We start from the raw sequence: 18752 nt of genomic DNA on the forward strand, positions 1-18752 counted from the left end.
TGTCTTGAAAGCAGCTAAAGAAAAACTTTGCCTCGTTTCATCCGCCGATAATATTTTCATCTCTCAAGACCTCACTAATGCTACAAACACCAGAAGAACAGAATGTCTTGCCCGTCTACCTCAAATGAGATAGTTAAATATTTGCTATGACATTTTACATCATTGTTTCTATAAAATTACCTATGAACACACTTCGGGGCATATCAGCAAGAGCCCGTGATAATTATCGCTTAGCGCAAGGATAATTATTGCTGGCTATCGCTAGATTTTATCGCTGAGATAGCACTCTATCAGCGACTCTAAAAAGCGATAAAAAATCCAGAGTTAGCAGTAAATCATGAGATTATCACTGGAAATAGCGATAATCAAACAAAGAAAGGCGATACGTTGCTGATAGGGCAGGGCAAACTTAGCCATAATATCCACCTTCCATCTTTATATATAAAAACGAATTTATGTCTGTCTGTCTGTCTATCTGTTTGTCCTTTATGCATTACTACACCATTCATCGAATCGCCATGAAACTTTGGGAAGTTGTTGAGTACACTCCCGCAAAGGTTTCTGGCATAACATGTTTTTAAATATCGACCCCCCCAGGGCCCTCATAATCTTTAGAATACTGATAAACGTTTACAGTTTCCGGTGCGACTCGCTTTTGCAATGACCATCAACAAAGCACAAGGACAATCGCTGCAAGTGTGTGGACTAGATTTGGAGAATCCGTGCTTCTCACATGGACAACTGTATGTGGCCAGCTCACGCGTCGGAAAACCTTCTGATTTATTTGTGTACGCAACAGACGGAAAAACAAAAAATATCGTGTATCCACAAGCATTCGAATAAATAAATAGAATTAGAACGACACTTTGAAATGTTTTCCATATTAAAATGAATAAGTTTCAATAAAAATGACACAATGTAAATTGAATGTTATCAAAACAAGTTTCCTTGAATTTCCTTTCTTCTGAGATCGCAGCAACGCGCGACGGGTAAGCTAGTTAGATACAATGGCTAAGTCAGATTGTAAGTAGGCGTAAAGCAACCTGTGTTAAGCGCGGTTAGCGCTACTTTTATAATCGCTAAGCAGGTTAGCGATTACCTTGATAACTGGAGATAAGTCGTTTAGCCACATTCTCCACATTAGTTTGGCCGGGCACGCCCACTTTGCATCTCATTGACGATGCAAAGATGGACGTTAGGGAAACCGGCGCTGAGGCATGGGAACACGCGTTAGCGTGTCCATGCTGATAGTGCGATAAAATGATAGCCGCTTTCACACGAAAACGGACGCTAAAGCGGCGATAATTTTATCGCGGGGCCTTAATGATATGCCCCTTCAAGATTCTTTGACGATCTTGTTAAACTGAAATCATTTATTCTGAATATTTCATCTAATACTAAGGATTCTACTGTTCAATGTTCTTAACAATTTTGTTATGATCATGTTTTTCTCAGTTTCATTTTTTTTCTAAGTATATGGCTATTTTTATATATTTTATTTTTTGTCCCTCTGCTTTTGTTCTTGTTTTGGGTGCTGACACGTCTCATGCTCACTCTTCATCCTCATCACCTCGGATCTGGACCGCTATCCTTGGTCTGCCTTTTCATCCTGCTATCTATATTCTATTGCTTCTTCCTATTCTCTCACTCTTTTTCTTGTTATTATGTGAGTGCTTATTTGTTTTTTATTGTTACTATGTTTACATTACTTATATGTTATGTAAATAAATGGTGTCTTTTTATTTCCTTTCATTTTTTGCATGTTGTCATCTATGTTCCTGTTTCCCTACTCCTAATCCCCAATTTGTTTAATGTTGTTTCGTGGAACGCTCGTGGTTTGAGACGTCCAGACAAAAGACAAAAGTTACTCTCTCATTTGTCAAACTGTAATTCACATGTTATTTTTCTTACAGGAAACTCATCGTAATGATGTTGAATCATTTAAACTAAAACAGCAATGGGTAGGCCAGATTGTTATTTTCCCAGGCGCTGACTGCAAAGGTGGTGTTGCCATTCTTTTTCATAAATCGTTACAGACAAATGCCAGTATCAACTCAGTGTGACTGAAGGACGATATTAATGTTATAATTCATAACTAACAGATTTCTTTATTTAATATCTATAGTCCTGTCAAGCCTGATCCTCATTTTTGTTATAACATTAAAATAAAATTGGATTCCATTCATAAACCCACCATAATTTTAGCAGGACATTTTAATCAATGGTTTGATCCTTTTACTGATAGTAAATTTAAATGCAAATATAATCCTGATAAATCCCATAAATGATTTCTATCAGGATTTCTATCAGCCATTACCACTTGTCCATTATTTGATGTCTGGAAAACTTGTAACCCTGATACTTGTGAATTTAAATTTTTCTCTACTGTACATCATACAATGTCCATAATTGATTAAATTAGTACTGAGTCCTTACTTACTTCGATTCAATCCTCAGACATTGGCTCCACTTTTATTTAAGAATATGCCCCTATCTTATGTTCTTTTGATTTATCTCTCAATACCTCTAAAACGGATTGTTGGAGATTCAACAACTTCCTTCTATCAGACAATAATTTCATTACAGAAACGACTGCTGTCAAAGCTTCATTTCAGGCCTTTACTATAGCTTATTCAGCTAAAATGAAAAAAGATAGTAAATTCCCAATACACTACATTACTACAATAAATTAAAACACTTGAACATACTTACTTTACCTACTCTTCCTATGTTTTACATGAACTGATTACACCCAAGTCTACCCTAAATAAACTTGCCACCACGGATGACTTTAATATTCTACTTAAGGTAAAATCAAAATGTCACGGAGGTCAAAATAAAGCGGGTAAAATGTTGGCTAATTATTTTAAAATTAAATCTGAGACATAAAAATATTGGACTCATTCGTAATGAACTCACCATTAACATTGATTCCTCAGAGTTTTAGGTCGAGCCTGGGAAGCGCATGTGCTGCTCTACGAGACCTGCTGTATTCAGGTATGAACTAGAATCTCTGCCCATTTTCTGCCCATCTTTTCATTTGACTCCTGTTACTGTCCTTTCTAAATAGTTGCTTTTGATTCATGAATAGGCTTAGTAGTCCCTACTTAGTACCGCCTTTTCTACATTTGTAACCTCCCATGAGGACTGACCCTTTTACTTGTGTTGTTACACAGCATGTTTTTCTTACAGTCTGTGAGCACTATTTTCTTTTATGATTTTCTCCTATTACAGGCACAACACGCTTTCCTGCAAGGGTGCCTGCTTTGCCTCTGGGTGCCACACTTTGGGTTTCAGAAAGGCACCCGCTTTTACATTTTTACAACCAATGGCAGTGAACTTGCACCTTTTCATCTACGTTAATTTTATTCTTTTTTTAGCAGCACACTTTTACTATAGCATTTGTGCACCTTTCATTTCCTCTGGCATGTTTTCACTTTAATGGTGGCCACGCCCCTTTCTTTAGTTCGCTGTTGGTCATATTCAGCTTATTGTTAAGCTCTATACAGCGAGCTGCGTCTAAAGTGAAAGCACGTCATGGGGTGCTTTAAAAGAAATATATTTGTTTGTGAAGTTCACAAACAAATGCTTTTATTTGTGAAAGTGCCCTATGCCGCGCGTTCACTTTAATGTTGGCTGCGCCCCTTTCTTTAGACACAACTCATCGTATTCACTTTGTCGGTGCCGCTTGCACAGCTGAGCACCGCCCTTTTACACCCTGGCATCCCCCACTGCAGCATTTCTCTTCCCTATCCCCTCCCTTTCAATGTGTGCTTGGAGTGAGGTAGCAACAGGCACTGACATCCAGGATACAAAAATACTTATTAACAAGCATTTTCAACACAATTGGTCTCACATTTGCGAGAGTTTGAGCTATTGGCATTGTAAATGACAATGCCTTTTTATTAAATAAATAAAAGGCATTGTCATTACAATGCCAATAGCTTAAAATAGGTCTTGTATTTACTAGAGTTTGAGCTATTGGCATTGTAAGTGACAATGCCTTTTATTTATGTGTTGGTTTTCAAAACAGATAAATAAAAGGCATTGTCATTTATAAAGCCAATACCTTAAACTCTTGCAAATGTGAGACCTATTGCATTGCCAATGCTTGTTATATTTATGTCTTCTAAGATTATTACAAATCATTTTAAACAGAAGACACCAATCCCTCAGAACATGATATAAAGACTTTTTAATGGTCTTCCTAATCCTCCTTCCAGCCCTGATAAATTTAAACCATTAGAAGCTGACATAGGTCTTCAAGAAAATATAGATGCTGTCAAATCCTTCTTTTCTTTTAAATTCAAAGGCTAGTGGCTCTTTCCTGGAAGCCTTGATTGTTACTATCCATAAACCAGATATGGATTACACCCTTTGTAAAAACGATCATTCTATTTCATTAACTATGATTGCAAAATATTTGCCAAAATTCTAGCATCTCACCTTGAAAATGTTGTTCCCCTTCTTGTCAAATCTGATCAATCTGGTTTTATTAAGGGTAGAACTGCTGCTGATAATTCCAGAATGTTCTCTAATATTCTTGCATTTTTTAAGAAATATCACTTCCCCTTGCGGTTTATCTCTAGATGTTGAAAAGCCATTTGACAGCATTAATTGGCAATTTATGTTTACTATTCTCCACTTGCTTGTCTTCGGCCCTAAATTTATTTCATTCATAAAAGTATTATAATCCTACCCTCGTGCTAGGGTACATGTTTCCCTTTATTTTAATTTACATAGAGGTACCAGATAAGGCTGTTCCCTCTCCCCCGTTTGCTTTTTACTGTTTGCTTAGAACCTATCTTTGAACGCATTCGTTGTAGCACAATTATCTCATGCTTTAAACATAATTCCCTTGAAACTAAGCTGTTGGCTTATGCTGGCGATGTTTTGATATACATGTCTAATCCCCTGTTCTCCTTAAATCCTTTTTTACAAGAGATCAATTTTATATTCCAACATCTCTGGTTATAAACTAAACTTCTCCAAAACAGAACTTTTACCATTGAATTCCTTGTCTTATCAATATATGTTTGCTAATACTAATTTTACAATCGAATACCTGGATGATGTTTTTCTCGTATTATTACCAGCATAATTAGCCATAATTTTAATACTTTAAAGCTTAAAATTCTGAAATTACTCAAAATGTAATTGGTCTCCTCTTCATACATCATGGTGGGCTAAATTAGATACCCACAAGAAGATGATCGTGCCACATGCCACATATTCTTTACACACTTTCCATGTTACTTTTCGAAATAGCAAAATGTTACTTTTCCCAGATTAATTATATTTGTACCACATTCCTCTGGAATAACAAGCATTCACATATTGCCTTGTCTAAACTTAAACGCCGAAAGAATGACGGAGGTATCCATTTCCCTTATTTAATTATATCACTCTGCTTTTTTAATTCGGTAATTTTATGCCTCAATTAAAGACTTTGAAAACTCTTCTACACCACAATGGATTATATTTGAACGCTCCTTATTTAAGGATTTCTCATTTAATGATGTGGTTTACATGTCTAATTGCACTTTTATTTCTAAAAACTCGATTTTAAAATGCTCCGAACATTTGTTGCATAAAATATTTCAGAGTTTTCTAGCCTCTTCCATTTGGTATAATAAGTTTATAAAATTTTGTTGCAAATCATTTTATTTAAAACCTTGGAAAGAGAAGGGTTTTCAATTTTTTCATCAACTGGTAAGGCATAAATCTGTTATACATTTTCCCCAACTACAAACACAATATAACTTACCAAGCTTTTTTTTACAGGAATATAACCTAATATTGTCTGCTCTCCAATCATGTTTAATGACTTATAATTTTCCTCCTGACCATGCACCATACACGCCCTTGGCACAAAATATTTATCATGTTTCCACTTTCAAAGCTGTTTATATATACAAAATGTTATTATTACCTGCTTCTGTACGATTAAAATATTCTATTGAATTATTACGGGAAAATGGCCTTTCTGTGTCGTTCCCTGTTAGTCTATGTGATAAAATATGGCTTCAAGTGTTAAAAACCTCCAAAGCTGCCCGTATCACACAATCTCTATTTTTTGTTTAGAATTGAGCTGTTTTTACTACTGAATGTTTCTCTAAATTTGATCCAACCACTTCTCCATTATGTTGGTTCTCTTCTACATCTAATGGTACTTTAATTCATTTACTCTATTTACTATTGCTCTCATCTGTTTAAATTTTGGAACGTTATTTGGTCAAAATGTTAAAAAATCTTCCAATGTAACATACAACTATCAATTCAAAATGTTTTCTTTGGCTGTATGTCATCTCACTTTGGTCATATTTTCCCCAAACCTATTTTGTTTTATCTTTTCATTTCACTTGCTTTTGAGGTTATACTCTCCTGTTGGAAATATGCTTCTAAATTATCTGTATCAACATGGTGGAATACTATTTGTGATGAACATAAAATATCCAATGTTTCTTCATTACCATTATGCCAGAATATTAAATTGGATATATATTTGTTACACTTTAGTGCATATCTATCTCACTCCCCAGCATCTTAATTCTTGTATTTCTTCTTCTCTCTTTATTTCTTTCTATCCTTCCTCTCCTCTCTCTTCCTACTGCTTCCTCTAATTTTTTTCTTCTCTCTGTTTTATTCCCTATCTGTTTCATTTTATTTAAACTGATATGGCTATGCTATACTCATATGTTTGTTTAATTGGTTCTAACTTCCTTAGTAATTGTAATATTCTGTAAGTTATATTGATATTGTTTTACACATACTATGTATATTGTTATTGAATTATGAATCTTCAAATAAAAAATATTTAACTAAAAAAATGAACTGACCACAGCTACGTACAAAGGTGACAAATAGAAGATCAAATCAGTTTTGTGAAGGCCATCACTCCATTATGTATTTATAAAACTTTTGTGCTGAAAGCTGAATAAAGTGTGTTAAAGCTGATCTATAAGTAATAGCAGGATCCTGCTGTGTTGCTCTAGATGCAGTAGCATGTGGTGGAGCACATTTTAGCAAATGTTGTCAGCCATCACAAGAAGTGAACTGATCACAAGATAAGGGGTACATGCTATTCCCAGAACCATTTTTTTAAAAAAAAGATAGAGGGACTTAGTCGTGCCCACAGTTTTCCATGGCATCAGAATAGGTGAGTATATTTTAGCTTGATCCACAGAGTACAAGGATTTTGGAAATAATGAATAGAAAGACACAATTCTTCATTCTAAACTAATATTTAAACACGATGAACAGCTCATTTAAAATAGTGAGGAACGAATTAGATAAGGCATTCTTTTATAATGAATATTATCTTTTCAGATATGATAATGACATAAATATTATGTTAGATCGGCATTTGTAGAGTACATATCCATCATTGGGGTCTCTATGTTGCATTGTGAGTTCTCAAAGATGTGTGAAATGTTGCAGCCGTATGGCTGTGTTACACAGTGAAAGCTGTCAAACTGGTGGAAGCTCTTACAAGAATACTACTAAAAACATGTGGAAAACTCAGAAGATATTTATGCCAAAACCAGATGTCAGATCAACAGAATTGAATCTAGTTTATTCTCAAATAAGGGAAAAAATATTATGAAAACAAAAAGCAGTTCTTTACACTAGCAGTAAATAATTTTTTACAACCATTCAGTCTGTATAATAAGATGAAATAAATCTACAGCTTCGTTATTTTGGTGCTTAGAATTATACATACGAACGACAATTACAGGGACTTGTTCACAATGCTGTCAGGCCTGGTGCACACCCTTGTGGCAATATCGGCTTGGTAACACATCTTTCCTGGGGCCGATAGTACTTCCTCCACAGAGGCCTGTGGCCTGGATGAATGATAAAGTTTACAACTTTTAATGCATGAAACAACTTCCTCCTTCGAAGGACGACAACATTGCCGGCCTTGCCCGCAACCTCTTCCACCTCTGGCTTTTCTGAGCTACATTGCTTGTAACCTTTCCCTGTCGTCCATATTCACTCCTGAACAGCTGCCCAACAGGCAATAAAGTCTTCATAAGATGTACAGAATTTCTTACAGTTTAAGTTATATGCAATGTTGAGCATTTTTTCACAGCACTAAAGACCCTGGGAATTAGGGACCATGAGTCAAAATTGCTTATTCACAAAATGGGATCCGGCTCCAACAGATGACAATGCAGGCATCATAGAGAGTTCATTTCCTTGGTGAAATAAAAAAATGGCCACCTTTGCATCAGTCTCCAAACGAGTGGTCCATGGTTTAGCCATTATGATGCCGCTCCTGCGAAAATGCAAGCATAACTGGAGGACTTACGAGGAGTTTATGTCTTGTTTTTGGACACGATGAACCGTTGGCCCCTGATGGAGCCTAGCCCATGGCGGTGACCATACTGGACGGGTGGTGAGGTCCAAAGGAAAGGCTGGAGGAGGGATGCATAGGTGTGGGGGTACTCAGCATGTGGCCCGAGTGGCTGAACGGTGATATGTGACTCAACGACGACATATGTCTGGAGAGGGTGGCTGGGCTGAAGGAACTGCTCTTGGGGTAGTCGTCGAGGCCATCATGGATCTTTTTGCACTTCTTTGACTTGCTAGACATTTTTCGGTTTCTCGTCTGGATGCCTTCTTTCTTCATAGTCAAGGGTCTGTTAATCTAAACGAAAAGCCATTATTTTTTTTGTGCTTTCGCTGTTGTTTTCTCAATATCATGCCCACCCATTACTCATTTCAAAGCATTCATAATTTATCATATCCACTGCTGTGTAATGGAATCTTGGCACATGGAAAAAGAGCAGAACTGACAACTGAGATACACAAGGATGGCATGAATTACACATACTACCTCCCTTAAGGAAAGCGGCACATGGGGAACTGCCCACTATCAGTCATAACAAAAGTGTGTATACACAGTCTTGGCAACATTGTTTCTATGGCTAAAACAAATGGTAACTTACAACAGACGATTGAGACAGTCATTATAAGGCTACAAGCAGGTATGAACAATCAGAAGGTAGCAACCAAGGAACTTCGAGTCCATGTATTAAAAAAATGATGAAATGAAGGTAGACCCTGTTCACTTTTTTTTTTTAAAACAATCTGTTGTGCAGCTGTTAAAGAATGACAACCATCTATTTTAGCTCAAATCTGCCAATTTACCTAAAGAGAGCTTTAAACCGATTCCGTACAGTTGTTTCTGGGTTTCTTTGCCTGTTTAAAAGGACACTAATTCACATGCAGGTGTTGTTAATCTGTTCAAGAAAGTCTAACTATTGATCATCTTCGTTGCGTAGGAGGGCCGAGTTTTATGCAGGCAGCAGATGCCAACATAAAGCAAACCTCAATTCACCCCCACTTAAGAGCAGTCCAATAAACTGAGGGAATAATTTTGGGGGCTTTGGGCTGCCTGACAGCCTCAAACTACCTTTTTATCCAATGATTCCGACACCAAAATGGCGCAGCCCAACAGGAGAGAGGTTTCAGTGTAAGTAGCAGACGCTCAAGTCTTTTAACTGAAGGTTGGGTCTGAGAAATGCAAACGCTTGCAATCTTCGAGAAAGGTATGTTAGCAGATGACCTTGATTGAACTGTACGCTTAAATACGAATATGAGCTTGTTAGATTTGTTATTGTCTTTTTTCATTATTTTAATTTTGTCATTTTCCACTATTTATTATTTTTACTTTTGTTTCTATTATTTATACATATTTCGTGATTGTGTATTTGAAAAACAATGTAAATCATTATGCATAACTGTACTAGATGTTTATTGTGTCAACTTGTGTTTAATACAAATACATATCGGCGGGTAAAATCTGACGATAAAGGACCAGAGTAGGCTGACCTGTCCTTATCTGAACCAACGCCTGTGACATTTCACCTCCAACCTTCAGACAGAGAGGGGAGTCAGCAGAGCTCAAGCCAGGAGAATACTGGATTGTAATATAAAGGCACGATGGAGCACATTGAAATGATGCATTTGTTCTTGTTTCTTCGACAAAAAGGCAGGCTGCACAAATATTGATGCAGTTATTACATAGGTGTCCAGAAATCCGCAATTTCCCATGGAAACGTAGCCAACTGAGACGGAACATTTTTTTTTCTCCATGGTTATTTTTGGCCGTACAGTCTGTGCTGTATCGACTTTGTCCATTGCGTCAATAGAAGGGCGTTAATTTGAAACGTCCCTATATCTAAAAGCGCGACAAGCACGTTTTTAGGAGTGCAATAATTTTCTTTCATTTTTCCCCTGGCGTGTTCGCCCGTTTTCTGAAAATCTCTGCAGCAGTGTCAGTGTGTGTTGCTGCTAAGAGGATCAGGTAGCCCGTAATTCTCCTCTCATCCTGGAGCTGGGGTGCCAGAACTGCCTGAACCACTAGCACTGCAGAGCCAGGGGCGCTGACCCAGCAGAAAAGCCCTCACACTTCTAGGAGTGCGGGGGAAGGCAGGGGGGTGCCTCCACTGACAGCTGTCCACTCCCGGCGGGGAGCACTGTGCTGGAAGCCTGTCACCTCACACACTCACACAGACCCCTCCAGCACATTAGCTGATTAAATTAGACTGGCGCCGGCCACATAACAATTAACACATTCTTGCCGACCCCCCTTGTATAAACTGACATCTGAGGTGGCCTCGGTTTGCAGGAGATAATCCGAGCCGAGCACATATTTCGAGACAGTTTCTGAACTTTTAGTTGTTACATTCCAGACAAGGGGATGTCTTATGGCGCAGAGGATGGCTATATATGTCACAGTAGTTTTCACTGGTATCACAATACAGGACAATGACACCACAGGAGGACTCAGTGATAGCACAATAGGACTCTAATAACGAACAGCAGGGATTACTGATCGCACAATAGGTTTCAATCACTTCACAATAGTTTTAAGTGACATCATAATAATGGACTAATACATCACCATGGAGGTCAGTGACACAATGGTATGGCTCGAGCACAGGACACGAGCTCTGTGGGGCATCAAAGTAAGGGTCTGGGCAATACCACTGAATTGAGTGACTTCGCTTTGGTGAAACTGTAGCACATCTCTGCAAGGCTCAGTGATGACAAAAAAGCGGACAATTTCATCATAGGTGGATGCAGCCATATCCAAAATGAGGGTCAGTTATATCGCAACAGCACCCTGTGATGTCACAACAAATGTTTATTACATCACAGGAGGAGTGAGTGATATCACAAAAGGAGTCAAGCACATTAGCTTGGACTTAGTGATAGCACACAAAGAGACAAATATAGAATAACAGTACTCAGTGATGTACCAATAGGCGTTGAACACATCAACGAGTGATTCAGTGACACCAAAATATAGATTAGTCAATTAAGATTAAGATAGCACAAAAGGACAGCAACATCACATTAGGACATCAAATAGGACTTAATAACATCAGAAAGAGACTCATTAGAAAGTACTACTTTTTCTTGCATTGTTTTATTTCTGTTTTATTCCTATTTTAGTTAATCATTTACTGCATTTTAACTCTGACTTTATATCTAGCACTTTAACGCTCTGCAAAATTGAATGTACGGTAGGGCCCACAATATTGAAAATTCCCATAATATCAGACAAAGTCAAACATGTCATTGTATGGCTAGAGACTATATTGTGAATTTGTGAAACAAAACTCCATACCCACTGACGTAATGGCTTTTATATCTGACCTCTCATATATGCACATCTGTCCTGTGACTTTTCAAAATGCCGATCCTACATGTGCCTGTAACATTCAAGTTGCATTTGCATATCTCAACAGACAACTTTCATTGTGGAAAAGTTGGTGATAAAAAGAATATCACTCAATTTGATAACAGCAATTCTTGTTATTTACAACTCTGCAAGAAGGTGACAGCAACCGCTACATGGAAATATACAATGAAGCAATTTTAAGGTCTCAGAAAGAAAGTGAAAGATTGTGTTAACAGTTGACATTTGGGCCAAGTTATGGATTAGATGTAGATCAGCTTGATATACTGATGACCATTTGGCTATGGATGAACATATATTATTATATATATATATATATATATATATATATATATATATATATATATATATATATACACATATATATATATATATATATATACACACACACGCACACACCTAGTGGATACAACATGGCACACTGAGACCACACCAACAAATTCTAAGGAGGACTTGCCATCATCCACAAAGAAACAAACTGCTGCACCATCACCGAAGACAACACCACAGTGATCATGGAACACCTCAGTTTCCAACCCCACATCGATGGCAAAGCAACCATCAAAGGCACCCTTGCCTAGAAAGTCCCAGGACCATGCACCAGCCTCTGTGACACCATCACAGACTTCATGGCCCCACTGGCTATTCAGTCCAAACACTACATCTTCCTCAGAGACCTCAACTTCCACCTGGACAACCCCACAGACACTAACTCTGAAAACCTCCTGGAATGAATGGACAACATCAGCCTCACCCTGCTGGTCACAGACCCCATACACAGAGCAGGACACACACTGGACCCTATCCTCACGTCCAGCAACAGAGTATAATACAGCCACACCATGGAACTCACCTGGTCCAACCACCCCTTCATCCACTTCACAATCACAGGATCACCCTGCACCACCCCAACCCTCCCAGAACCTCATACCGTAGCTGGATCAAAGTGGCAGAGACCCAACAGATGGAAGCCCTCAGCACCACCCAACCCGACGTCGTAACCAACTTGAAACAGGCAGTCATATCTTCAACATCTGTATCACCAACGCCACTGACGTAGTCTCCACATTAACCAGCCAAAACTCACAGATCCCCCAAGCAAGCCAGCTGGTACACACCGGAACTCAGCACTATAAAAAACAGTTGCAAACTACTGGAGAGAGCATACAGCATAAACAACACAGACCGAGCCACCTTCAAGTCAGCCCTCAACAAACACCACCAATGCTAGAAGGACGCGCAAAAAGACACCCTTGCAGACCACATCAAGGCTACCACCAACCACGCCAATGATCTCTTCACCATTGTCAGGGAGTTCTCCTGCCCAAAAGCCACCATGAATATGATCCTTCCCTCACAAGAACTATGTGACGCTCTAGCAAATCACTTCCACCATCCATAAACGACAGGAACTTCGACCCCAACACACTGACCTCCTCAGCCTCCTCACTCCAACAGAGGCCCCCGAGCAACATCTCACCACACCAGACACCACTGCCATCATGAACTCCATCCTCTCAGAAGCCCGACTGACCTATGCCCCACTGCCTCTTCAACCGAGGAAACTAGATCAGCCACCAACTCACCACCATCTTCAACACATCCATCGCCACAGCCACCTTCCCCGGTGCATGGAAAAATGCAGAGGTTAGACCTCTTCTCAAGAAACTCCACACACCCCAGCGAAATCCAGAACTACCACTCCATCTCGCTGCTCCGTCCCACTGAAGTCCTAGAGAAGGCCATCAACAGACAGCTCACCGAACACCTGGAGAGAAACAAGTTGCTAGACACCTCCCAATCCAGTTTCTGGGCCAGCCACAGCACCAAGACCACCCTGATCACTGTTAATGTTAATGTTAATGTTAAGCTGCATTTATAAAGCGCACTGACACCGGAGGTTTCCTGGCGCTGAGATTGAAATTGGGGCAGGAGGAAGAGCTAATGAGAGTTTGAGAAGAGCCAGGTCTTTAAGCCCTTTCTGAAGCTCAGCAAGGTGTCAGAGGTTTTAATGTATAGGGGGAAGGAGTTCCACAGCTTGGGTGCCAGGAAGCTGAATCTCCGGCCGCCTAATTTTTTTAACTTGATCACTGGGGAGGTGAGAAGATGAAGGTGGGCCGAGCGGAGGTTACGGGTCGGACGGTGTGGGTTGATGAGGGATTTCAGGAAGGTCGGGCATTTGGTATGCTGAGCTTTGTAGATTAGGCATCCAATTTTGAAGGCAGCCCTTTGTTCGATGGGCAGCCAGTGCAGCTTGGCCAGGAGAGGTCTAGCAGATTGCCATTTGGGGACTTTACAGATAAGTCTTGCTGCCTGGTTCTGCACCATCTGGAGGCGGTGGAGCAGGGACCTGGAAAGGCCCCAGTAAAGGGAGTTGGAGAAGTGGAGACGGGAGAGAACGAGGGAGATGACAATTTGCACCAAGGCCTCGTGAGAGAGCAGGTGAGTAATTTTCCGAATTTTGCGAAGCTGGAACATACTAGCAGAGATAATGGCTCCGACGTGGGTTTTCAAGGAGAGGTCTTTATCAATGGTGACGCCCAGACTTTTTACTGAACTCGAGGGAGTGGGGGCAATGCCCAGTTCAGCTGGCCAGAATTGGGGTCCCCAGTGAGTAGAACTAGAGCAAGGCAGAAGGAGTTCAGTTTTTTCCGGATTCAGTTTAAGCTGATTAGATATCATCCATTGTTGGATGTGCAGCATTACAGCCTGGAAATTGGATATCGCATCCGGGATGTCTAAGGGAAAGATAATCTGCATATCATCTGCATAGTTGAGGACAGTGCAGTTCCAGTTGCTAAGTGACTGAATTAGTGGGCGAAGATACAGATTAAAAAGTAGAGGTGAAAGGGAGGATCCCTGAGGGACTCCGCAGGTGGTGGGTACCTGGGTTGCAGTGAAGGGGCCTAGGTGGACTGTCTGCACTCTGCCCGAAAGGAAGGACTTAATCCAATCCTGTGCAGGGCCCTGGATGCCTGCTTGTCCGACACGGTGGAGGAGGATGTCATGGTCCACCATGTCGAACGCGGCCGAGAGGTCCAAAAGGATTAGTGCCTGGGAGGACCCTCTATCGGCATTCTCCCGAAGAGTATCGAAGACTTTGAGAATGACGGCCTCGGTAGAGTGGGCTGGCCTGAACCCTGCCTGGTTAGGTTCCAAAAAGCCAGAGCTCTCAATGAACGCGGACAGACAGGTTGTAACATGGGCCTCCAGTAGTTTGGAAGAATAGGGTAAAAGAGAGATAGGCCTATAATTGGCTGGGTTGGCAGGGTCAGCTCCAGCTTTTTTTAGAAGAGGAACCAATATGGCCTGTTTGAACGCAGAGGGAACCGTGCCAGTGCTTAGGGAAGTGTTTAAGAGAGGGAGGATACTGTCTGGTAGAGCAGAGAAGACTGCCCTGAGGACCGAGGGGGGACAGCAGTCCTCGGGAGAACCGGATTTAATGCGGGTTGTGAGCTCAGTGAGAGTGCTGGGAGTAATAGCTGGGAACTGGGTGAAGGTGGAAGGGTTGAGGGAGGAAGAGTCAGAGGAACTAGGGGGGATGGACGAGGAAATGGCGTTCTTGATGTCAGCGATTTTCTGAACAAAATAGGTGTTGAGCGCATTACAAGTATCTTGGGTTGGAACCTGGGTGGGAAGAATTCTTTGGTCAGAGGAGAAGTCGTTCATGATTTTAAAGATTTCTTTAGATTTGTTAGAGGCTGAGTTGATTCTTTCGGAGATATGTGAGGCCTTAGCTTTTATGATAGCACTTTTGTATTCATTACGGGCTTTCACATACTCCGCGCGGTTCTCCGTGGAGTAACCCCGTCTCCATTTGCGTTCGAGGAGGCGCAGCTTCGATTTATGGGTTTTGAGTAATGGATGACATCTGCACCCCACTCAACAGAGGAGAATCAGCGGCCCTGATCCTCCTCAACCCCTCCGCAGATTTTAATACCATCTCCCACCACTGCACCAGATTGGAATTCAGGGAGATGCACACAGATGAATAGCATCATTCCTCTTGGGATACACGTAGAGAATCCGCCTACCTCTCTTCACCTCGGAACCTACGAGCACCATTTGCGGTCGCCCTCAAGGCTCATGCCTCAGTCCCACTCTCTTCAATACCTGCATGATGCCTCTAGCAGACTTCGTCAGAACCCACGATATCAACATCATATCCTACGCCGACGACACCCAGCTCATTATCTCACTCTAAGCGGACCCCACCACCACCAAGACCAATTTCCATAACTGCATAAAGAACATCACAGCCTGGATGAGGGACAACTGTCTGAAGCTCAACACAGACAAAACCGAAGTGCTGATCTTTGGCAACCATGCCTCTCTCTGGAACGACACCTGGTGGCCTGCTGATTTCGGATCCACACCCACACCAAAAGACCATGCCCACAACTTCATCATCATCCTGGTCAGCAAACTCACAATGAAACGAGAGATCCTCACAGTCTCCTCTGCCTGCTTCCACACTCTCTGCATTCATCGAAGAATCTTCAAATGTCTCCCCATAACCATGAGAAAAACTGTCATGCAAGTCCTAATCACCAACCATCTGGACTAAAGCAACACCCTGTATGCAGGAAACAACGCAGATTTCATGAGAAGGCTCCAAACTATACTGAATTCTGTGGTAAGATTGATCCTCAACCTGTTCAAATGGATCCACATCATCCAATACTTGAGGAACCTCCACTGGCGGACCATCCAGAAAAGATGCCAATTCGAGCTACTGACACACGCCTACAAAGCCCTCCATGACCAAGGACCAGCACCCATGAACCACTGCCTGAACTTCCACCAACCATCCAGAAACCTTCACTCCACCTCCCTTACCCTGGCATGGACACCACACATCCACAGTAGGCACAGCAGAGGCTGCTCCTTCTCACCCTTAGCCACCAGGTCCTGGAACGCCCTCCCTCTCCACCTCCGAACATCACTCTTGCTAATGGACTTCAGGAAGAGACTCAAGACCTGGCCGTTCAACTATCCCAGCAACCCAGCACCTGGATACCCCCATTGGTGATAAGCAGCGCTCTACAAGTACTGATTGATTGATTGATTGATTGATTGACATATTGATTCAGAGGACAAAGATGGGCGCAGAGACTGTAATTCGTCACGGATCACTGCGCTTGCTCCTTATTAGTTTGACATGGAATGACATCTACTCGCTAGGCCACTAAGTTTCTGCAAGATTCTGCTCTGCTGGTTTACGTATTTTCCTGTCATTTTAATCAAAGTTGGAACAACCACAGAAGTAAGCCCTAAGTAATTGAGAACCCGCCTAGTTTACTTTGCTAGATGTTGCAATTTGCATTTGAACTGGAATACAACTTAAATTCTGAGTTGGAGTATTCATTTTACACTGTGGAATTCCACTCCCACCAACTAAAAGTGGGCCACTATTCCTATATCTGGTTTTCCCTGATTCTGGAACACCAAACCTGATTTTACCAGGCGGTAATCCCACATGTAAAAATCACACGCCTCGGGCTGCAACAGCAGCAGTCAAGTTTCAGTCGCCACTTTTTATTCCTAGCAGGGGTAGAATACAATGGTCCCCACTTCTAGAGCTTACCTTTCATTTCTTTCCCCTAGTCTCCACCGCCTCCTGACCTCCCCGCCCCAACGTGTGGCAGAAACATATTTACCACCTGCACCAGGCAGATAGATGGGGAACGCATGTGTTAAACTTCAAGAAATTGTGAATTCCGTACTTTTTTTTACTACTGACAAATCCGACCCCACATGGTAATTCTTCATCCATTGGAATTTAAAATGTAATTGCTGGGTACCTCAGACCAACAGTTCAACTTGAAATGGTGGCCTTACTCTAGGGAATGCAAAATTCATAATTTATGACAAATGTTTAATTTCAATGATTAACTTTACTTAAATCAAAGGAATTACGTAATTCAGGTTAACTTGTATTTTTCATGCATTTTGAAACTAATCGGAAGCCTGGAAAAATATTACTTTTTACATATAATGGAAAAACACATAACAATTAGCATGTGTATTATGGTGAGTTCTCCCGTTTTTATGGTAATTCTTTTTTTTTACATTTTCGAGTGTATTTATCTATATTAAATGTTTGTTCATTGTAGTGGTATTTATACATATATTTTTGGGGGGAAAATGAAGATCCAATTACAATATTTGCGGATTCATTTAACTGATGAATGCACATTCGGAACTGGTACGTGCGGAACTTTGGTTGTATGAAGAAGCCACATATAGCACAAAAACATCTGGAAACAACATTGTACAAAGACATGAGCATATGAGCAACTACTCTAAGTCGCTTTTTTTGTAACTGCTTATGATGTAATGTGCACAAATATTGGAATGAAAGTCAAGATTCACTGCATGGAGGGTCTCCTACAGATGGTTTTCTTTCTGTAATTTTTCTGTTTTAAAAACAGCGAAACACGTGGTTTTCTGTCTGTAATCATGTCGAAATCAGTAGCAGGGAATATTGAGAGGCTAAGTTATGGTCCAGTTCTATTGCTTTGGACTTCTGGCTGCATTTCAAACAACTCGACCTCTGACGTCATGGTTTATTATCATGTACCCAGAACGCACTAGTGGCATTATTGTATCATAATATACATGCATGATGCGTGGTGCAAAACACTACTCATGAATGCAACAAACAATATATCCTGAGCTATTATCCAAAACCAAAGTCCTCAGACACAGGATGATCTTCTCAGTCTTCTTTTTATTTTCCAACACTTCTTCAATGCAAAGGTCTAGCCGCCAACACGTGTTTCGTCTTACGTGGCGTAAGCCAAAGACTTCCTCAGGGCTAATTATCATATAAAACTTCTCAAATTTCCAGCAACTTCAAGCAGGAGTAATTCAATATAAAACCAGTGTCCAAAGTATGTCAATCCCCAATTCGAGTATGGGATTAAACAGCCTCTCCAGATTTATTGTCTAATCACAGTTGCTCCTCAGTAGTTCAAAGTCCCTAAGCTACAAGGAGGATAAGTCAACATTAGTAGTTGTTTTCAGTAACACC

The 18752-nt window shown here is 40.7% G+C and overlaps 1 protein-coding gene across 5 annotated transcripts in view; it reads right to left on the reverse strand.

Moving 5' to 3' along the window:
* Positions 1–7555: 7555 nt before the first annotated feature.
* Positions 7556–18752, reverse strand: part of GATA3 (GATA binding protein 3) — a 37040-nt gene continuing 25843 nt past the window's right edge. For 4 of the 5 annotated variants that reach the window (XM_078676963.1, XM_078676979.1, XM_078676971.1 and 1 more), the window contains one exon: positions 7556–8653. In XM_078676963.1, the coding sequence (XP_078533089.1) occupies positions 8369–8653 (285 nt within the window). In that variant the 3' untranslated portion in view covers positions 7556–8368. The remainder of the gene's footprint in view (positions 8654–18752) is intronic. The other variant, XM_078676988.1, reaches the window with a different exon arrangement.

The sequence above is a fragment of the Lissotriton helveticus genome, chromosome 1_1, assembly GCF_964261635.1.
Source record: "Lissotriton helveticus chromosome 1_1, aLisHel1.1, whole genome shotgun sequence".
In the NCBI taxonomy this organism is placed as follows: Eukaryota; Metazoa; Chordata; class Amphibia; order Caudata; family Salamandridae; genus Lissotriton; species Lissotriton helveticus.